At 64.4% G+C, this 21,735-nt stretch overlaps 1 protein-coding gene across 1 annotated transcript in view; it reads left to right on the forward strand.

The window, feature by feature from the left end:
- The first annotated feature begins 998 nt into the window (after positions 1-998).
- Positions 999-21,735, forward strand: part of FIBCD1 (fibrinogen C domain containing 1) — a 30,276-nt gene continuing 9,539 nt past the window's right edge. Inside the window, 5 exon segments of the mRNA XM_047098190.1 lie at positions 999-1,070; positions 8,692-8,808; positions 8,810-9,178; positions 13,276-13,435; positions 13,809-13,945. Of these exon segments, the coding sequence (XP_046954146.1) occupies positions 999-1,070; positions 8,692-8,808; positions 8,810-9,178; positions 13,276-13,435; positions 13,809-13,945 (855 nt within the window).

Genomic DNA, 21,735 nt, shown 5'->3' on the forward strand with positions numbered 1-21,735 from the left:
TGGCGGCGCGGGGAGGCAGGATCCAGGGTCGCGGACTCTGGCCGGGGGGCGCCCCCAGGCCGGCCTCGCTGGTGGGGATCTGGAGGGGAAGGTCCCAACGGCTTGTGACTCCAGGACGGGGCGCGCTTGCCTGATCGGAGTCCTCGGAGACCCGCAGGGGGCGCACTCCGGCCGGCCCCACCCCCTGCCCCGCCGGGGTCCCCGGGTGAGGCCTGCGCCCCGAGGGAGCGGGAGCAACGCGGCGCCGCGCCCGGGAGACGCCCGACGGCCCGGCGGGGACGCCCACTGGGCCCTCCCGGCGCCGCGCCCCGGCGCACGGTGAGTTGGCGCGGGTCCCGCCGGGAGGAAGTTTGCGAGGAGGCGCCGTCGGGGTTTCCCAGGCCCCTCCCGGAGCCGGCTGGAGGCGGGCTGGAGGCGGGCTGCCCGCTGCGGTTTGCCGCCCTCCCGGCTGGCCCCGGGGGCCTGGGGCCGGTTCTGCCCCTTTATCTGGGCCTTTTCGGAGGTGGAGTTAACTATCGCAGGCCTCCGGGGTGTGTGTGTGTGTGTGTGTGTGTGCGCGCGCGCGCGCGCGTGCGTGTGTGTGTGTGTGTGTGTGTGTGACACAGAGAGGGAGGGAGGCCGGGGGAGCAATAAAAGGCAAAGAGAGTCCGAGACAAAAAAGACACGGAGATTGAGAAGGAAGGAGGGAGGAGGGAGAGGAGCGCGCAGGGGGAGGCGCGGGAGCGGAGAGCGGGGACGGCGCGCAGCGCGAGCGGCGGGCGGGCGGGCTGCTCTCGCGCTCCCGCTCCCGCTGTCACCCGCGCATCCCCGCGCACCCCGTCCTCACCCGCGCACCCCCGCACACGCACCCCCGTTGGCCCGGGCCGCCTGGCGCGGGGCCCCGAGGCGGGGATCTGGCGGGCAGAACGCGCCCCGCGCCCGAGCCCGCGCCCACCTCGGCGTCTTTGCGCTCCGCAGCGGCGCGCCTCGCCGGGCGCCCCCGCCAGTCCTGCCGGAAGATGGTCAACGACCGGTGGAAGACCATGGGCGGCGCTTCCCAACTTGAGGACCGGCCGCGTGACAAGCCGCAGGTACACGCGGGCCCGGGGCGTGGGGACTTGGGGCCCGCGCGGTGGGCGAGGTGGCGGCCGCTCCGGCCGGCGGGGTGGGCGCCCAGCTCGAGGCTGGAGTTTGGGGTGCACCCCGCGGGGGTCGGGAGGCCTGGGGTGAGGCGGGCGCCCTCCTCTCCTCCTCCTCCAGAAGAGGCTTGAACTTGGGGTGCGGGGTGCGGACGGGGGCAGCACCCCCGCAGGAGCCGCGCGCTGTGGGAGAGGGCCCTCTTGCGCCGCCAACAGCCTCCCTGTGCGCGTGTGCAGAGGGGGTGAGAGACCTATAGTTCGCAGGGTGACCAGCCTTTTAGTTAACTGTGCGACCACAGACATCACACCCTCGCTTAGTGTGTTTCCACCCCTCGGCAATGGGCATCTTAATCACTTGCTAACTCTCCACCCTGGGCACCACCCTGTGCCAGGTGCCTGGCAGGGTGCCGATCCCCTGGGTCTCCCCTGGACCCTTACACTTTAAACAGCTCTGTCCCCCCCTCCCCCATACAGTAAAGGATCGATAAATATTTGTCTTATGTGAGAAGCCTGGATATCATGATTCTCCAGTTTTAAGACAAGGAAAGCGAGGCTCAGAGAGGGTTGCTCCTGCCAGAGGCCGTGAGGCTCTGCTGAGATTTGAACCTGGGTCCGAGGTTCCACGTCTGTTCATTTGATCCTTCCTGCTGCGTCTTCAGGGGCAGTGGAGGGGGCAGGCTTGGAGGGTGCCCAGGGCTGTGCACTGGAAGGGGGTGGGGGTGAGGGTGAGGGCAGAGCTCCGGGGCTGGCCAGAGAAGGGGCTGGAGATTCGGAGCTGAGCGGAGGGACAGCCCTGGGGCTGCCCCAGGCCGGGTTGCCAAGGGACTGGGGCAGGCAGGCAAGATGAGGGGGCCCCCCGCTCGCCAAGGAGAGGAAATAATGGGGCTGCCCGTTTTAAATTTCAAATTTCTCCCAGACAGATGTCATTGGGGAAAGAGCTGTTTGTGTTCGCAGTGGCAAGAAGGCGGTGGCAGGGGCGGGCCTTGCAGCCCCTCACTCTCCAGGGTTGCAACCTGCTTGTTCTGTCCGGACTGACAGGGCCGTGGTGTGGGGGCCCAGCCCTCTACAGTTTGCAGAGCTCTTTCCCGACCAGCTGGCCAACCTCACTTCGTGCCGTAGCCTGGGGGTTAGGCAGAGATGCATATTCCCACGTCACAGGGTAACGTGGCTCAGAGAGGTCGAGGCACGGCCCAGATCACACAGCATGTTAGCAGGAGAACGAGGATTCGAACCTGGGTCTGACCCCAGCGCCTTCCAATGCCTTCCAGGTAGTCTGTTTCTTTGTTTCGGGCAGGTGCACCCCCGAGCCACTCTCAGGTGTCACTCTTCTGCTGAGATCTGACTTTTCACCCTCTTAGCAAGAGCAGTCTCATCTCCTAGACTCGTTCAAGGCCATCCCCAGCCTGACCCGTTCTCCTTTCCCATTACCCCCTTACCAGGACTGACTGCTTGTCGTTGCCAAACTCCAGCCCCACACTAGGCTGAACATTTCCAAACCTTTGCAGGTCCCAGTAGCATTTAGCTTGGGGCGCTCATCTGCCTTTGTCTCGCTGCCTTGCCCCCCCCCCCCAGCCCCGGGTCCCTCCTCTATCAGGAGCTCCCTTTGGACGCATGCTCCTTCCGGGCCCCCGTCTCTACGTCTTCCCCTGGGCCCAGGCTCCTGCCCCTCCATGTAGCTCAGACTGGGAGCTTAGGGGTATTGGCTGAACTGAAGTGCGTGAGGCCCTCAGCCAGGCGCTCTGGGTGAGGAGTCAGCAGGTGCCCCTGTGTCTCGAGGGGAAGGGGGGGCTCCTGGGGGATCTGTTTGAAATGTGCCTTCAAGGCCTCCTCCCTCTGCTGCTGCCTGGGGGCACATACTCCAGCTGCCCCAGCCAGAGCCCCCGCCGTCAGCCCCTTGGCATCAGAGGCCGCTGAGAGCTTGTGGCCCCAGGGGCCTGGGCCAACATCAAACACCGCCTCCTTTCCCCCCTCCCTTGGTGACCTGGCATGTAGACCTAAGCACGGTGACCGAGCCTGTGCGAGCCCCAGCCTCATTTGAAGCTTCAGGTAAGAGGCAAGCCCGCTTCGTTAGAGTTGTCCCTTCTCCCCCCGGAGCGCGAAGGGGCTTTCACACCCTTGGGGCGGGAGGTGACACCCTTGGGGCGGGAGGTGACGGTGGAACATTTGCCAGAGTTTGGAGTCTGTCAGATGAAAGGATCTAGGAATAGCAGGAAGTCCCCCTGTGACCCGCTCCTCCTGGGAGGGGTTGGGGCGGGCGGTGGGGGTGGGGGTGGGGGGGAGCCTTGTTTCTCAGCGGCCCTGGGGTCACGCCACCCCACAGGGAGGTCGGCCTTGGCGATCCCAGGCACGGGCTCCTGACACTTTCCAAACTTCCCGCAACATTGCGGAAAGAAAAAGAACTTCTCATCGGGAAGTTCTTCCCGATGTCTAACCTAAACCCTGCGGCATTTAATTCACTCCGTGGCTATTTCTGGAGTCTCCGCCTCGGCTGGGATGCACGGCTGCGAGCCGGTGCCCCCAGGAAGCTTACTTAGGGTCTCATGAGGGAAGCAAACAAAACAAAACAAAACAAAACAAAACAAAACAAAACAAAAAAACCCTCACCAGTCAGGGACTGTCACAAGGCACCATGAAGAAAAGCAACTGTCTTCTTGTTCCCTGGGGCTTGGGTAGAGGTCACTGTGTTAGGCAGGGGCTGGGAGACAAGGAGGGTGACGTAAGGGAAGAAGGGGCCCACGGGGGTGACAAGCCAAGGACTCCCTTCCGTCACTTTCCGTGCCCTCCTCCGGGCCGCCCCCCCCCCCAGCCCCACAGAGCTCACCGTCTAGCCCAGCGGGGTGGCTGTGACCCGAAGGCAGGGTGGGAGTGAAGAACCACCTCCCAGAGCAGGTGACAGTTAAGCTGAACGGTATTTGCCGCATCCGTCCTGGAGGGAGACCAAGGTGTGTTGGGAGCCAGGAAAGGAACCAGGCAGGTGCAGAGCTGGGCAGGGCAGGATGGGGGAGGGGAGCCCGCAGGTGCCCTAGGCCGGAGGGCCCAGCGGGACCTGCCCTGGGGGCCTCTGTAGCTCTAGGGGGGTTCTAGGCAGGACCTTCGGGAAGGGTCCTTTGCGGCCTCGTGGGGACCGGGTTGGTGGCGCCTGGAGGCCAGCGGGGAGACCGTCACAGTGATTTCGAGGCAGATGACGGGCTTAGACCGGGGCAGGGCTGGGGGCACAGGGACAGAGCCCGGTGGCTGCCTGGGTGGTGGTGGGGCGGAAGGAGCCCGGTGAGGCACCGGCTTTGGAGGGGTGGAGGCCGAGTTGGTGCAGGGGATCTCCAGAGGGCTCAGGTTAGGGGTGGGGACAGGACCTGGTTCGGTGTCAGGGGGCCGGGTGGGCCATCAGGAGGCCAGGGGCTGTGGGGGGTGGGGAACAGACCCTCACGGGAAGCGTATGGAGACCCCCCCTGCCCCCCCCCCAGATGGACCCAGAGTCGAGCTCCTCTGAAGAGTAGCAAAGGTTGGGGAGCTTGGAGCCCCCAGGAGGGGTGGACTTGGGCCGCTCTCCAGGCCCTGCCCCTCTGTCCCCTTCGGCCCCTCCCCCAGGACCTTGCAAATGGCCAGAGGCTTCCGATGGTCCTTAGCATGGGGTGCCTTAAAGCCGAAGAACCGGCCCCTCATTCCAGGGGGTCTCTGGGACACCCCAACCCCATCCTGCCTTTGGCTGGGGTGCTCGTAGGAGACGGGGGGGGGGGCTGTGCATTTGGATCCCACCTCGCCTGGCCTCCCCTGGAGGGACATTTTTCTTCTTCCCACTTTGATACTGGGAGCCCAGTCTCTGTCTACCGCGGGGGCTCCCGCACCGGCTCCCTGAGCAAACGAGGAAGAAGATCGGGGGGGGGGGGGATGGGGAGGGGAGGGGGGGCGGGCTGGGCACGCTGGGCTAGCAGGGCATCGAGCCAGCGCGTCCCTTCCTCTTGAGCCCTCTTTTCCTCCGCCAGACCCCATGGCCGCGCAGGGAAAGACGCCAGCCCTCAACTGAGGCACCTCTGGGGTTTCTTACCTCCTGCCTCCCCTCGGCCACGGGGAGCCAGCCCTGGGGGCCACGCAGGGGACGAAGCCACGTCCCTCCAGCTGGGGGCTCACGCAAGCGGTTAGTGGCAGAGTGGACCTCGAACCCGGGGCTCTTGGCACCTCTCACGCCCACCGCCTGGGATACCTTCCCAGCGTCCGCCCTCCTGTGCGCCCGGACCCCGGGGTGTGCACCCGGCTCTGCCACGGCCGAAGGCTGATAAAGCAGCCCCGGCCCCGTGGCCTGCTCTTTGCGCCCGGAGCCCCCCCTTCTTATCTCAAGCAGATTTCTTTGCGAGACACGTAAACAGCAGCCTATAAAAACGAAAAGTACTCCGTGTTTAAGGTGATCTCAGAAGACTAATTCTCCTCTGCTGAGTGGCCTGTTTCATCTCCAACTCCGTCATCCCCCTGCCCCTCAGGGGACCCCATGTGGCTTTCTCGAGCCTCTTCCTCCTCTGCACCCTCCGTCTTCCCTCCAGGGACTGGGGGCTTGGGTGGAAGCAGGTGCGAGAGACGGCGAGGGTCCTGGAGACACGGGGGTGGGTGGGGGCGGATGCGGCTGGCCACTTTGCCTTGCCGGCCGGGGACCTTAATGCCGTTCCGTTGGAGGACGTCGCTCAGAGCTGCTTGGGGCAAGGTGTCTCCCCGTGGACTCCGGGAGGGGCCTGATTGCTGACACAGAGCTTTGTCTCGCAAACCCCGCACTCCAGACTCTGGCAAGAACGTTGTGGGAAGACGTAGCCTCGACCCGGAGGGTGTGATTCCCGTCACCGGCCCTGGGCCCTCCCGCTCGCCTCCCGTGTGTCCTCGGCTCGGGCTCTTCTGCCCTCTGAGCTCTTCCCCGTGAATCCAGCCAGAGAAGGGGGCGTTAGGACGTTTCTGGGGCGGGAACACGGCTGGGGCTCGAGGCCTGGCGGTGCTAACTTGGTGCCCGCCCATCTGCAAGGCCCTGACCTACAGGTGACCGGGGGATTGGAGCAGCCTGGAGGTCGCCTTCGTTCCGTGCCCGGCCAGGAGAGGGGGCACATGGGGTCAGAGGGGGCCTTGCCCCGGGGTCCGGGGCTCAGCGTGAAGGTCATGAGTCCCGAAGCACAGTGGATCCCGGGGCCTTCACATCCTCCCCTTTCGAGCACGGTCACTGAGAGATGGCCTGGCCCGTCTGTTTTTCCTCCCATCCATGTGACAAGCGGCCGCTCTGTGCGGGGTGGGGGGAGGCGAGAGCAGGCCCGGCCCCGGGGGGGCTCTGGTGGTCCAGCCCAAGTCTCCGGGCTCCTGGGGACACCCAGTGAGTGGATGTTTGCATGAGTACACGAATGAATTCAAAGGTGATGACTGTGGGTCTTGATAAGTGCCCTCCCCTCCCCCGGGGGGGTGGGAGGGAAGGAAGGGGCGTGGGAACACGGAGGAAGAGCATCTCCAAAACTAGATTGGGGGTGGCGGAGGGCTGGGGAAACAGTCAAGGAAGGCTTCCCGGAAGAGGTGGCCATGTAGCTGAGCCCTGAAGGAAGAGAGGGAGTTGGGTCGGCAGAGGAGGAGCAGAGGCCGTGGGTGCCTCGGGCTGAGGGACCAGCCTATGCAGAGCTGATGTAGAGGGGGTGGGGGGGGTGGGGGGGGGCTAAGGTGTTCAGGTCCGGCTGGAGCAAGCCGTCGAGATGTGTGGAGCCCGGCACGGAGGTGCCGTCCTGGGGCCCCGGGCAGATGTGGGGAGAGGAGTCCTGGGGGTGTCACCCCTGCAGGGGCGGGCTAAGGAATTCTCTCCCTCATCTCGACCACAACACGGCACCCTTCCTTGGGCGGGGGGGCGGGGGGGGGTCTGCTCGTCCGCCTGCGCCGCACCCCTGACCCCACCCTCCTCTGGTGCCAAGCAGCAGATTCAGGAGTTACCCGTGGCATTTGAGTGCGTGCAAAAGGAGCTGTTTGCTGTATAGTACTTTCCAGTAAAGAGCAAGGTGTAAGACGAATTGCTCCTTTACGTACCACCATGGGGAGCCTTCAATTACACCTACAGGAACCTCCCCCCCCGCCCCGCGTCGGAGATGTGAAAATGTGCAAAAACGAGAAGGTGCACCCTAGCATCAGTGACAGAGAGAAGTAACACTTTGGGAGGAAAATAAACAACCCAACACCCCCAGATGCTCTGTGCACACTGATCGCCAGGCAATAAAAGCTGCTAATATTTATTGGACGCGCACAACGCGCCGGGCACGGTGCCAGGGGGTTCACATACTAACTCGCTTAAAGATGCATCGCGAATGCAGAAAGTTGAACACGCGGCGGGCGGGAAACTCAGGGGTAGAAGGTGCCTGGCCCTGAGAGGAGGCAGGAGGCCGGGGGGCGGGGGGCGGGGGGGGGGGCGGTTCTAGCCTGAGCTTGCCTCTGAGGTGCTGTGTGACCCTCTGGGCCTCGCTTTCCCCACGTGTCATGCTCCCCGGCCGCCCCCTTTGGGGCTGTGAGGGATTCGGCCCGTGCGTCTGGGTGCGCGGTGCCTGCTTTACTGACGAGCGGCCCCTCTGTTCTAGCTTCCTTTGTCCCCAGCCCCCACGGGGCCCCCAGCCCACTTTGTACCTCCTCCGCCTTTTCCCGCTTTGGGCCACAACTGCCCTGCTGCCCCAACCCTTGCCTCCTTCAATGGGGGGGCGATCCCTCTCTCCAGGGTCCCCAGGGCTGTTCTGCCGGTTGGCCTGCTCTGCGGAGACGGGGAGGTGGAGGGGAGGTGCTGGGCCGGTCACCCTGTGCCCCCGGGACTCGTGCACGGGCGGCCTCGGAGGCTGGCCCGCACGGGGGACTCGGGATGTGGGTGCTCCAGGTCGAAAGGGACCTTTAGTGACGGGCACTCATTCCGCTGTGACAGTGTGACAATTCTCGTTGCTGTCACCGTTACAGCTCTCTCTTCCTGAGTCTGCACGGCAGACACCCACGTGTGGGGCAGGGCGTGTCATTATTGCCTCCACTTTACAGGTGAGGACGCCCAGACTCGGCGAGGTGAGGTCCCTCAGCCAAGGTTTCCCCCTCCCCACCCCCCACTGGAAATGGCAGCCCGGGGGCCTGAGGCCGTGGGAGCCTTTGGCCGCAGCCCTTACGGACCCAGGAGGGCTCCAGGGGGGAGGTGGGCCTGCCCCGTGCAGGCCACGCGGAGCAGGGCAGGGGCAGCGAGGGGAAGGGTGCCTCTGTCTCCATCGGTCTCTGTGCCTCTCTGCCTCAGTTTCTCTTTTCGTCCTCTCCATCTCTGGTTCCCTGCGTCTCTCACTCACTCACTCTTGCTGTATTGTTGGTCCCTGTCTGTCTCCCCTCCGGGCTTCTGTCTGTCATCTCTGCCCTTCTCTCCCCCGTCCCCGAGAGGAAGGGGATCCTCTGAGTCTCGTCCAGGCCTCGCAAAGGCCAGAGGCCCCGTCCTGAGGCTGCCCCCCCCCCCTCACTGGGCAGAGCTGGAAGCCCAGCTCTGCCCCTGATGCCGCCCCTTCTCTCTCCTGTCCGTCTGTCTGTCCGTCTCTGTGTCTGTGTGCGCGGGGCCGGCCCGCAGTGGCCAAGCTGCGGCTACGTGCTGTGCACGGTGCTGCTCTCGCTGGCGGTGCTGCTGGCTGTGGCCGTCACGGGCGCCGTGCTCTTCCTGAACCACACCCACGTGCCAGGCACGGCGCCCCCCGCCCGTCGTCAGCACCGGGCCCGCAGGTGCCAACAGCGCCCTGGTCACCGTGGAGAGGGCCGACAGCTCGCGCCTCAGCATTCTCATCGACCCGCGCTGCCCCGACCTCGCCGACGGCTTCGCCCGCCTGGAGGGCGCCCAGGCCTCCGTGCTGCAGGCCCTGGCGGAGCTTCAGGCCCAGCCGAGGCTGGCGGGAGAGCGGGAGCGGGAGCGGGAGCTTCTGGACACGCTGGTGGACCAGCTGCCCCGGCTGCTGGCCCGGGCCTCCGAGCTGCAGGCGGAGTGTGTGGGGCTGCGGAAGGGCCTCGGCGTGCTGGGCCAGGGGCTCGGCGCCCTGCAGAGCGAGCAGGGCCGCCTCATCCAGGTAAGGGGCCGGGTCTGCACCCGGGGTCCCGGGAGGGGGCTGGGGTGGCTGCCGCTGTGTCCCTCCCGGTGCCGCCGCCTGACGTCCGCGGCCTCGCTTCATCCCCAAGGGCCCCGGGAGCTGGTCCCACCTGCCGTCCAGCAAATGAGCCTCAGGGGAGAGGCTCCTTCGTCCGAGGCCACACAGCTAGAGGCACCAGGGTTCAACCCATTTCCTACGCGCTGTCCAGGTGGCCCTGGGCGTTTGTGTAGCACCCTGTGGCATGTGAGAGTCCGGTCAAGTCCAGGGCTCGAGGGGCTTCCCAGGCACGCCGGTGCAGGTGGGGCAGGCCCTTCCCCCCAATGGGTAGTGAATGGAGGTTCAAGGTCACGTGGCTGGTCAGTGGCAAGCCCTCTCCCCAGTGGGCCTCGTGGCCGGAGAGAGCTGTACCCCCTGCCCAGCACCCTGTCCCCCATTCATTGCCATCTGATGCTCCCAGCTTTCCGGGGAAGGAGGGACCCGCTGCTGGAGTTCCCACCGGACCCTTAGCCTGTCCCCACCGCCCCTGCCCCTCCCCCGCGTCCCCTCCGCACCCGAGTCAGGTCCCAGCAAACACCTGGTAGTTCTGGGGGCAGAGTTTCCAACACTGACCGCGCCTGAAGCACCGGCAAGAACTTCCCCTCCTAGATCCCCTCATAGGATCAGGGCTTAGGGCCATCTCATTGGTTTTCCACCATTTTCCAGAAAAGAAAACTAAGACCCGGAAAGGGACAGTGATTTGTCCAGGGTGCAGTGGCCAAGTCAGGCCCGGCCTCTGGCCTCCTGATGCCCTGCCCACCCTCCGGCTTTGTACCCCGTCACCCCTGTGACTCACGTCCTTAGGGACTAGGAGGCGAGCCCCACCCTGCCACGGATCCCAGCCCCTTCCCGACCCCCGGGACGCCCAGGCATTTGCTCGCCCTGCAGCTCATGAGCAATAGGTCTTTTCCCTCCTCTGAAGGCCGCAGCTGGAGGAATTATAGCCCTTGTCGTCCTGTTTGGGTGACTGATGGGAAGGCACTTCCCCCTCTCAGGGTGGGGTGGGAGGTAGGGTGTTCAGCCGCCCCCTCCATCAATCTGGGTCTCCTCAATCTGGAGAGACCTCCAGATTTTCTGGGTGGTCTGCCCCCCCCACCTTGCTCTCCACATGATGGAGCCCCTGGCCAGCCAGGCCCTTAGGGCAGGGGTGGGGATTGGGGGGGAAGGGGCCTTGGGGTGTCCCACCCACCCACCTATGCAGAGGCCTAGAGCTGTTCCTGCAAGACTGATAGCTTTAGGGGGGCCCGGGAGTGCCTTGGCTCACCTGACAGATTCACTTCTCCAAAGAATGTTTAATTTGACTCATTTCCTACAGACTCAGGGTAGCTTCAGAGACCCCATGTCGCTGGGGCTCCTGGCTCCCCTCCTCCAAGCGTCCCAGACCCCCCAGGGGATCGGCCCAGACCTGGGTTTCCCCAAGCACTGCCCTCGGGCACCCTCTGTCGCAAGTGTCAAAGCCGCTTGCTAAAAGGCAGCCCTCCGGGGCGCCTGGGTGGCTCGGTCGAACCTCCCATTCTTGATTTCAGCTCAGGCCGCGATCTCAAGGTCACGGGATGGAACCCTGGGTCGGGCTCCCTGCTAAGCATGAGAGCATTCTCTCTCTTTCTCTCTCTCCCCCTCTGCCCCACCTCCTCTGCCCTGCTGGCCCTCTCGCTCTCAAATTAAAATAATAACAATAATAATAATAAACATACAAAAGGCACCTCTCTGAACCTCATCACAAACCCCGGGGTCCCAACAGTTAAGCATCAGGGTGGCTCTCGTGTGCACAAGCGTCTGAAACCCGCTGGCCTGGGAGCAGCAGGGCCGAGTGGTGCTGCCTGCAGGGGTGAGGCCGCGGCCGGTGCTGGGATCCAGTCCAGGCTCCACCAAGCAGCGGCTGGGGGACTTGGGCTGGTCAGTGGCCCTCCCCGGGGTGAGTCTCCTCACCTGTGACACGGGGGCGAAGGTAGCCTGTTCCCAGGAGGATTGTGGGAGCTCCCGACTGGGGCCGGGCTCAGCTGGCATCTGGCACATGAGAGACCAGCGTTTCTTTTCTTATTACGGTGGAAATTATTTGTAAACTAAAGCCGCGGTCAGCGGGGGGCCACCGTTGCAAATCCCTTTTTGGGATCGTAGTGGCAGGAACCACGGAGTGCTGGTTACTATAAGCACTTGGTTGCACAGTGGCCCCAGGAGGTGGAGATCGCGGACCCATTCCACGGAGGGGCAGACTGAGGCTCAGAGAAGCAGAGGGCCTTGTTTCGGCTCAGTCACACGACGAAGTGCCCGAAGCAGCGACTCTGACTTCACTGCCCCTAAAAGCTGCCGCGTCCCCTTTAACGCATCCGTGCAGCTCAGCGAGCAGGGACTGACTTTCCCTATTAATTCGGAGCATGTTTATATGTACATTTTCAACTTTAATCATTTGCTGCTTTACACTGAGGTCTTCCCTGCCCGCCAGCAAAAGCGGGCTGCGCCTGAGTTTCTCGAGCGTGTCCGCTGGTCCCAGAAGGGTGGGCAGTACCCTGGAGACTTCACCGATGAGCCTGGTGATCTCTGGTGCCCACACCCTGTCCCCTGCGCCCTGGGGGCCGTCTGCGTCGTCTGGGCCGCGGGGCTCCCCCCCACCCCCCCACCCCCACCCGCGGAACCTGTCTACAGGACACTACAGTAAAAGCCCAGGGTGGGATCGGCCACCTTGCCCCAGGGGCCCCCCCCTGCCCGGCTCCGCGCCTCTCCCCCAGGCCTCAGCCCTCACTGCAGAGGAGAAGCTGGCAAGGAACGGAAAAGCTTTGCGGGAGCCCTTGCTTCTGGACGAAACGAGAATCCTATTTTGTAAACTGCCGGCAGTGTGTGTTTCCATTTTCCTTCCTCCAACGAGCTATTACCTGGCAAGTGACAGGTTCGGGCAGGCTCCACGTACACTTGCTGGCCGGCTGTGCCCGTGACCCCGCCTCCCCCCTCCCTGTGGTCCTGCAGCCTCCTAGAGCCAAGCCAGGGTGGGGAGGTGACAGACCGCAGACCCTTCAGCCAGCAGGCACAGCCCAGGGGTCCCCGGGGCGGGCAGGGGGAGGGGGTCCGTGCTGCGCTGACCGAGCTACAGGCCTCCAGACCCGGATCTCGGGGAGGGTGGCTGTTAGCCAGCGGTGGGAGTGACACAGACCGGGGACTGAGCGCTCGGGCCCCAAACACGAGCTCTGGCGAGCCGCCCCACACACCCACCCCGGAAAACCGGGACCCGTCACTCTGGCTCACAAAGGGGGGTTGGTTACTCTTCCAGGGTCACTTGCCCAGCGGATGGAGGAAGGTCCGAGTCAAAACCCAGGGCTGACGCCAGAGCCTGGGTCCCAACCACTGCCCCCACCGTCCTGCCCCCATCCCGGGCACCCTATGTGCCTTTCCTGCCCGTCAGCCCCGGGGAAGCGGCCTGAGGTCGTTCTCCGTCAGGGGCCGCTCCTCCCGGGCCTCAGTTTCCCCATTTGTAACCAGGGGACAGCAACTCAAGTCCTCCCTCCATGGGAGCTGTGACCCAAGAAAGTGGAGTTTGCGTGGGGGCTGGGCGGGCCGGGTGGGGCATCCCAGGGCCCCCTCCTGTTTGCAGAACCATCACCCCTGCCTCCAGGGCCTCGCTGGGGGGACCGGGAGAGACCGGGTGAGGGTGTCTCGTAGCCTGAAAGGTGCCTTAGGAATTCGTGGAACGAGGTGGGCCAGGTCCTGCGTGCCCTGCTGTCGGCCCCGCTTCGGGGCTTCGTTGAGTCACCCACCCACGTGTACCTGGCAAATGGGTGGGCTGGGATTTGAACCTGGTGCCAGGTGCCCACCTGGGCTTTTGCCTCCAGTCACCTCACCGGGGCTGAGGCCCAGAAATGGATGAGGACAGGGCCTGGGGCGCAGCAGGGGCACGGGTCTCTGTTGAAGCCCCTCTGTCCCTTCCCACCTGAGCCCCCAACCTGAGACCCCCTCGGATGGGGGCCAGGGCAGGGTGGGGACCTGCCGTCATACGAGGAGGGGCTGGCCCGTGCCGGCGGGTGCTGGCAGGGGCCCCCCGTGCTCCACAGCTTTTCTCCGAGAGTCAAGGCCACATGGCTCACCTGCTGAACTCGGTCAGTGACGTACTAGACGCCCTGCAGAGGGACCGGGGGCTGGGCCGGCCCCGCGTCAAGGCTGACCTTCAGAGGGCGCCTGCCAGGGGATTGCGGCCCCGGGGCTGCGCCAGCGGTGAGTGGGGTGCCCAGCTTTGTACCCCCGTGGTCCCTCCCCCACCCCTCTGGTAAGGAAACGCTGTTCCTGTTCGCTCAGGACTTTCTGCAGCCAGGCAGCACGGAGCACCCGACCTGCACCCTTCCGTTGAGCCCTCTCCCGGCCCACTGTGCCCATTTTCCAGATGAGGAAGGCAAGGCTCAGAGAGGGTGCTCACTCACCCAAAGGCACGCAGGGAGTAGCAGAGCCAAGGTCTGCCCCCGAGGCTGGTGCCCTGGGGCCCACGTGACCCCGCAGGGTAGACTGACAAATCAGGGAGACCCAGGGACGGAGGGGGGTGGGGAGGGACACGGGTGCCAGGGCACCGGCTTGACTGCATTCCCTGTCGCAGGCTCTCCGCCACGCGACTGCCTGGACGTGCTCCTGAGCGGACAGCGGGAGGATGGCATTTACTCAGTCTTCCCCACACACTACCCTGCCGGCTTCCAGGTCTACTGTGACATGCGCACGGACGGCGGCGGCTGGACGGTGAGTCTCCCGCGCTGCGCGGCCGGCTTCCTCTCGGCCCCGCAGACGCCCAGGCAGGCCGGGGTGACCCAGGGGACTGTGCCCACGCACCTGGCTACTCTGAGCGGCCTCTCACCCAGCCTTCTGCCCTTGGCCCAGGCCTGCCTGTGTGCCCTCTGGCCCCCACAAACCTGCCTCGAATCTCACCCGGGAACGCCACACCCCCAGAAACCTGCACAGGGCAAGTGGAGGCCATGAACTGAGGCCCCGTCACCTGTCCGTGGAGCCACCTTCTGCTCCCCGATCCTCGAGGCTCTGGGAACACAGTGCTTGCCCCGGGAGTGTCGGGCAAATGGGGGATGGGCTCTGTGATGAAACGGGACGCCTGTCGCCGATGTGAGTTCAAGGGCGTGTGTAGATGCTGTCTTCTGAGTTACCCGATACGTGATGTGTGTGCCCCCTTTTGGGGGGGGGCACACGGCAGAGAGCAGAGACCCCGATGACTTCCTGCCAAAGAGCTGTCGTGACTTCCGTGACTTTCCTGCACCTTCTGGTTCCTGCCTGGGTGGGAAGTAGGAGCCATGAAAGGTCCCCACGGCCAAGGGAGGGCGGGGAGGGGTGGCCATGGGTGGCCCTGAAATCTCCCCGGAGCTGGGAGAAGGGGGCGGAGCGGCGGGGAGAGGCCCCTGGCTGGATTCTCTCAGTAACACTTGTGGACACGGAAATGTGAACTTCATACCTTTTTCCCGTACTCTCCAACTATTATTCACAAGATATTTTAAGATATTCTTCTTATGCTTTTTAAAAGCCATTTAAACATGTTCCAACCACTCTTGGCTCACAAGTCAGGTAAAAACAGGCAGCAGGCAGGCGTTGTCCTGGGGGGCCGTGGTTTGCTGACCCCCCCCCCCCGCTCCCATTCTAGAGCTGGGATAGGAAGTGAGCTTGCTGTCTCTCTCCCACTCAAATCGGTGGCCTTCCAACCCTCTCCTGCAGCTCCGTCTTGGGGGCTGGGCTTCAACAGCGCTGCCACTGGCCATTGGGTGACTTTGTATAAATTAAAAATGCATGTCCTTTCCTTTTGGCACACCGCACCCTGGGCTTGGCAAGATGAGTAGATGTGAGCCTTGCTTCTTGGCCAGACGCCCTAGAGCAGTGAACAACCTATACCACTGTCCCTGGACATCTGCATCCACCCCGAAAGCTGCTCAGCCCCCCCGAAGTCGGCCGTGGTTGGGAGGCCCAGGGACAATGAAAGCAGGGCCAGTAAAGCCGACTTTTTAAGGATTCTCGGCCTCACATTTAATTTCAAAAATGGGCAGGTTTTGAGCACCAACTGCGTGCTGGGGGCTGGGGAAGCACAGAGATGGGGAAGGCCCTGCCTTGGCAACTGCGAGGATTTGGGGGCAAGAAGTGACGGTAAGCAGAGGTAGGGGAGGCTCTGTGCGAGCTTCCTGGCGAAGGGGGCTTTGCTGATAAGCCTTAAGAGGCCGGCGAGAACAGGAAGTGGGAAGGAAAGAGAAGGCTTTCCAGACAGAGGAAGCGACCTGACAAGGGTCTGGGACTCAGGAGGCACGCAGCCTCTCCAGGAAACAGAGTCAGCTGGGGGCCGGGGCATGTGATGAGGTGAGACTGGGGCCAATAACCCAGACTGTGGGGTTTGGGCCGGCGCCGGGGAGCTATTGAGGGTGCTGGAGAGAGGAAAGACGGCATACGAACTGTGCCTCCGGAGCAATAACCCGACTGTGCATCCTTGAGCGGGGCAGGGAGAGTGTAGAGCAGGAGGCGGTTCCCTCATGCCGCCGACAAGCCTGTAGCTGAGCCTCTGCCGGAGAGGTCGGGAGCTTGGCGGTTACGCACTTGGACTCCGGCATCCACAGACGGACCCGGGTGTGGCTCTCGGTCCTGCTGTGTGAGCTTGGGGAAGGTACTTAAGTTCTCTGAGCCTCGGCATCCTTAGCTGTAAAATGGGGATACCCACTAGCCTTACTTAGAGGTCTTAACGGCAAGCAACAGGAAATGGCTGATTTAAGCAGGAAAGGAATGTACCGGAGGGAGGCTGGGAGGCCAGAGAAACCAGCTCAGGGCCAGGCAGCCAGGAACGGAGTCCCCCAGAGCTAGCCAGGCATGACCTGGTAGAAAACCCCCTACCCCAGTGCCGCTGGCACGGAGCCCTGGGCACAGCTACACCTGGGCACGGACACCCCCACCGGGACGGGTCCGGGCCTGGGGTGCAGTCTGCGGTTCCTTTCAAGGAGATCCCCCGTGTCCCTGCCTCTTTGCTTCCCCAGCCGTCGAGCCAGCGGCTGTTCTGACCGGTGGGGCCGGGGCCGCGTGCCTACGACCCTCACCGCAAGGGAGGCTGAGAAAGCCAGCGGCTGGAGCCTTTAGCTGCCATGGTGGGAGTCATCCCTGCCTCCCCCCAAATCTCAGAAGATGGGGAAGGACGCAGGTTGACCGTGTGCAAGGCACCGGCGACCCAATGATGACCGAGATACGTATGACCCCGCCTCTTACCGAGCTCTTTGCCAAGAGGGCGTCACCATAGTCCAGGGGACAGTCGTGGGGACCCGAAGCAGGGCACGGGGTCAGCCGTTTTCCAGGGGTCCCCAGATGGGCTCCCAGGTCTCTGCCTTTGGCACCCGGGGCCTCGGGGAGAGGCTGGCAGGACGCCTCCGTTTCTCACCGAGAGGCTTGGTGCCATCCTGCTGTGCTGATGTCCAGGTAGAGGGGAGCGGGAAGCTTCTCCAGGAAATGCGTGGAGGGACCTGAAGGCGCGGCAGGCCGGACGGGGTCAGTTTTGAAAGGGGCCGGCTCTCCTGAGCTGGTGGCGACAGGGGAGGCCCGAGTGAGGCAGGTGGGCACGGGGGCCTGGCGAGTGCGTTCAAGAGGGCAGAGCCGGTGTGAGAGCAGCTGAGGGTCCCCCAAAGACCCGGGGACAGACAGACCCACAGACCTCTCTTCAAGCTCCGGAGGAGAGCACTTACGCCTCCCGGATCCGCGTCCGGGGGCTAAAAGCTCTCTTGTTTTCCTGACTCAGAACATCTGAGTTACGGCGCGTGCCCCTGGGAACCCCCTCGGCAGGCAGAGCGGCATCAATGCGACAGCCAGTGCCCAGAAATCAGAGTGAAGGGTTAGGACGGGCTTAATGAAAGACCAAGGAGGCAGCACAGGCGCTTCCTCTCGGGTGGACGTGACGCCAGTGTCCCGGAAAGTCCATCAGGATTTGGGCCGGGAGGAGGGCGACATCCAGGGCCCGGGCTGCAGGGGCCGTTACAGGGGAGTCGATGAGCAACGCCAGCCACCCGCCCCAGCCCTCCTGCTCAGACACCTGGATCAAGGGACCCGCAAGAAAGGCCGCTCTCGGCTGAGAAGTGCTCGTGAGCCCGACAAACGTTAATATCCATTTGGACTTCCGTCAAAAGCAATCTTTGCCCAGATACCTCTGGGCATCTGTCAGGATCACCTCCCTGCCACACGGAATCTCTCGGAAACTCAATTGTTGTTTGGGAAGGAGCCGGCGGCCGTCTCTCTGAACCCGGTACAATCCATCGTCATTAGGCTCCGTGTCTAAGCTGCCAGGCCTCAAGTGCGGACACCCGAGAGCTCTCCCTTGGCGGACGGGGCACCCGGGGCCGCAGCCACAGCCTGCTTCCTGGAGAGACCAGACCCGGCAAGCGTGGGGCTCGGCAGCCCTGTCCGCCTAGGGGCCGCTTCACGGATTATACACCGCTGCCCTGCCTGGTACCCCGCCCACCCAGCCTCATGCGGGTCCGTGGAGCTCACTGTCACACGGTGACTGTCATTTATTCAACCACTGAGCACCAACCACAGGCCAGAGGATTCAACGGCGAGCTCCTGGCCCGGTGGGGGGCTGGGCACAGCAGCTGACTTGTGCGAGGGCCGTAGGGGTGGGGGCCGGGGGCGTGGGGGAGAGCCCCTGACCCAGCCGGGGGCGGCCAAGAGAGGCTTCTGGACGGGGAGGTCCACGCGCTGGGGGATGAGGTGAGAACGGCGTTCCAGGCAGAGCGAAGGTGCGCCCGGTGTTGTGCACGGAGGTGGCAGGGCTCGGTCTGGGTCCGCGGGCGCTCTGCTCTGCTGGCCTCTGGGGCCGGAGGGGCCAGGGATAGAGGAGGGAGGTTTTGTCCCGAGGGTAGATTGGGCTCCTGTCGCCCTCAGGATTTCCCCAGGTGGGGAGTGGCCCAGAGAGCTGGGGCCCCGGGCACGGCGAGGGGGGACGCGAGTTCTGTGCGCCCTGAATCGTTACTGCAGAAAGCAGGAACTGCCAGGTGGGAAAGAGGCCACGTGTGGCTCCTGGGGGCGAGGAGGCCACAGAGGCAGGTGGACACATGCCACAAGGCCACCTTTGGGCTGATGCGGCCACTGGCCCTGACTGATGAGCCCAAGCCTTCCCCCCACGCTCATCAAAGCCCGTAGTGGCCGGGGGCACATGAGGGCATGCTGATTGTCACTGCTGCTCTTGAACTTGACGCGTGCACCCAGCCCCGCCCCCGCCCCTGCCCCTGAGAAGCAGGAGGGAAGGCGGGAGGGAGGGGCCGCTTCCTGCTGGCCCGTGACTCTGGGCAGGGGGCCCAGCCTGGCTGCCCACCATCCGTGTTCCCTCCGCACCGGTCACACGAGTGACCGCTCGCACCTGTGGCGGGGACGCGTCACCTCACTGAGCCTTACTTTGTCGTCTGCTAGACGAGGCTAATAGAGCGCCGTTCACGGGGGGAGAGCGGCGGAGTCCTTCGCGGGCCGTGTCCCCGCGAGGGAGGAGCGGGGCGAGCAGGGGTCCGTGCCGAGCCTCGAGGATTCGTTCCCTGTGAACAGAGGAGCCGTGCTCCCTCCTATAGGATCTTACGGTCCGCGGTGTTTACAGGGGAGGAAGAGTCACCAAAACCGGGGCCGGATGCCCCCATTTGGAAGCTGATGCGTGGGACCAGGCTGGCTGTTTCCAGCTCACCTCCCCCCCGGTCTTGCGAGACTGGGAGGGTCACATCCCCTCTTGGGGCGCCCCCTTTCTGGTCCGGCCACCAGCGTAGCCCTTGTGTCTTGTGTGGCTGCTTTGCAGGGCCTGGGGAATGGGGTGGCCGTGCCCAGGACGCGGGGTGGGCTTGGGGTGTCCCTGCCTCTCTGCCCTGAGGCACAGCCTTGCCCCAACGGGATCTGCCCGTGGCCGTGCTGTCCCTGGGCCTGATCGCCAGACCCTCCCTCGCCTTTGCATAATTACCAACCGGGGGTCACCGAAATCGGGGCCAGTTCAGCCTCTCCTACCGCAGGAACCCGCAATGGGATCGATCCTGCTCCGCGTTCCCGCTGGGATTCACCGTGCGGGCGAGCTGAGTGGCCCAAACCCCGTTCTGCACGGTGACCACGCTCTCTGCCAGGCGCTTTCCCGTCGTGCGAGGTCAGCGGCTCAGATATGCCGCTAATTGGCTTTGCTGTGCGAGAAAACTCTCCCCTCCCCACCTGAGCTCCCCAGGCAGGGAGGAAAATCCTTCCCTCACTCGGAAGACATCAAAGGAGCCACCACGGACGCAGAGCCCAGCCCGGCGGTGGGATCAGGCTCAGGGAGAGATGAAAAGCTTCCAGCGTTGCTCGAGCCACGATGCGAGGCGCGGCGCCCAGCCCGGGGCCCCCGGCCGGGGCGGGGAGGGGGCTGGACAGCAGGTGTGTGGGACCCTCCGGGGGCACTGGCTCCTCCCCACTTGGGCTGAGGCTTCGCTAGTCCTCGTGACAGGCCGCGACGGCTGGGGGCCCTGCTGAGACATCCGCGGGCCACCGCGTCCCCAAACCGCAGCCAGGCTCGGCCGCGGCTCCCCGCTGCCCTGGGGGGTCCTTAGGGCCGCACACGCTAGTAAACGAGCGTGGTGGCTGGCCCCGCGTCCCCTCGAGCCATCTGCCGGGAGAAAGCCTGCCTCCCTCCAGAGCAGTTTGGGTTTTTGAAACTTTTGACGTAAAACGGGGTGCTACACGTGAAGGCTCAGTCTGGTACCTTTCTTTGCGTTTGATAAACAGCAGCTCCCGGCAGCGTTTGCCAGAAGCCGGCAGGCACCGACTGCCAAGCCCGGGAAGCATGGCAGGGCGCCGAGCCCGGGGATACCACTTGCAGTCGAAAACAAGGAGTGGGCCCGCTTCCTTCTGGGCTCGGCAGCCGGTTCGGAAGGAGAGGGAGGCGACGTCGGGCAGACCCAGCACGGGCGCCCAGTTTACGCGGTCGCTCCACTGCGTCTTTGCTGCAACCCTGCAGGGGCCGCTGGTGGGGCCTGGTTGCAGAGGGGGAAACCGAGGCGCGGAAAAGGTCCGTGACTTGTCCGAGGTCACACGGCCGAGATTCGAACTCCGCCCGGCCTCCTGTACCTGTGCCCTTGCCAGCAAGCCCAGGGAGCACGCTGGGGGCACTGCCCAGAGGTGCCCCCCCCACCCCCGCGGCCGCCTCTGAAGGGCTGCGTTGCGCGTCCGAGGTCTTTGTTCTTAGAGACAAGAATCCACCTCTGCCACAGCCCCTCCCCGAATCACCTGCTCAGCAGGTCAGGGAGGCTGGAGGACCCCGAAGCCGCCCAACCCACAAGATCCTGCCTGTCACTGATTGGTTTTTTTCTTTTTAAAAAAATTTTTAACGTTTATTTTCCTTTTGAGAGAGAGGGAGGGGCAGAGAGAGAGGGGGACAGGGGATCTGAAGCGGGCTCTGTGCTGACAGCAGCGAGCCTGACGCGGGGCTCGAACTCGCGAACCGTGGGATCATGACCCGAGCTGAAGTCGATGCTTAACCCGACTGAGCCACCCGGGCGCCCCTGTAAAATGATTTCTGCGGCAGCTTCGTCAGAGTCTAGGGAAAATCCCAGGTGCTGCCTCCTGGGGACCCTTCTAAAGTGGCAGGGACAGCCCTGCCCCATCTCATAGGGTTTGGACCCACCCAGCTCCCGTCCCTGGGTCTCTCTGACCACCTGCCAAGACCCTGCTCAGTGTGCGGTTCGGCTGATCATCTCCTACTCCGGGAAGCCCTCCTGGAACCCACCCCAGCCAGCCCGCCCGTGAGCCCAGCCACAGCACGCGGGGCCCGGGGCGGCGAGGCTTTCGTTCCGCAGCACAGAGACGCCAAGACTTAGGTGGGCACACGGCTGGAGCCCCGGTGGAACTTGGTCTCCTGGATGCCAGCCCAGGGCGCTTCCTGGGGCTGGCCCAGCTTAGCCACGCCGGGTGGGCTCCCGGGCCGGGGGCACCCCCTCCGCTTTGAGGACCCCCCACTATGCACAGCTCACCACCTTCTTCTCACTTGCCATATGGGAGCGCAAAGCCTCCCCTCCCCGGCTGAGGTGGGGCGGCTGTGGCCGTCCGTGAGGGCAGGGCCGGTGCTGGGGGGACCACGGAGCCAGGCTCGGGCGCCCAGGACAAAGGAGCCCATCTGTCTCCCGGCGGAGACAAACGCGGGACGGCCGGCCACTCCGCTCGGCCTCCACCGCCCCAAGGGCAGCGGCTCCTTCCTTTGGAACCGCCGGGTACCATCTGCGGGACCGTGTGGGCCCAGCCCTCCCTTGGCAAAGCCCCCCAAGCGCCACTTGGAGGACACGCCGGGCGGCAGGCACTGGCTTCTGAGAATCCGCATCGAGAAAACACGCTCTGTCTGTCTGCCTCCGTGTCACCTGCTGGAGGGGCCGAGCGACGGCGAGAGTCCAGCATCGGTCACTTTGCGGCTGCAACTCAAGGGAGACGCGCCCGGGAGCCGGGCCACCGAAGATTTTAGCCTTGAGGTTACTCTGTTTCCCTACCTTTTTCCCCTTTTGCAGGGGAGCGGGTGGCAATTCACG

Source organism: Lynx rufus, unplaced genomic scaffold (genome assembly GCF_022079265.1).
Source record: "Lynx rufus isolate CCGP_SWC_20201006 ecotype Redwood Valley unplaced genomic scaffold, mLynRuf1.p SCAF_44, whole genome shotgun sequence".
Lineage (NCBI taxonomy): Eukaryota > Metazoa > Chordata > Mammalia > Carnivora > Felidae > Lynx > Lynx rufus.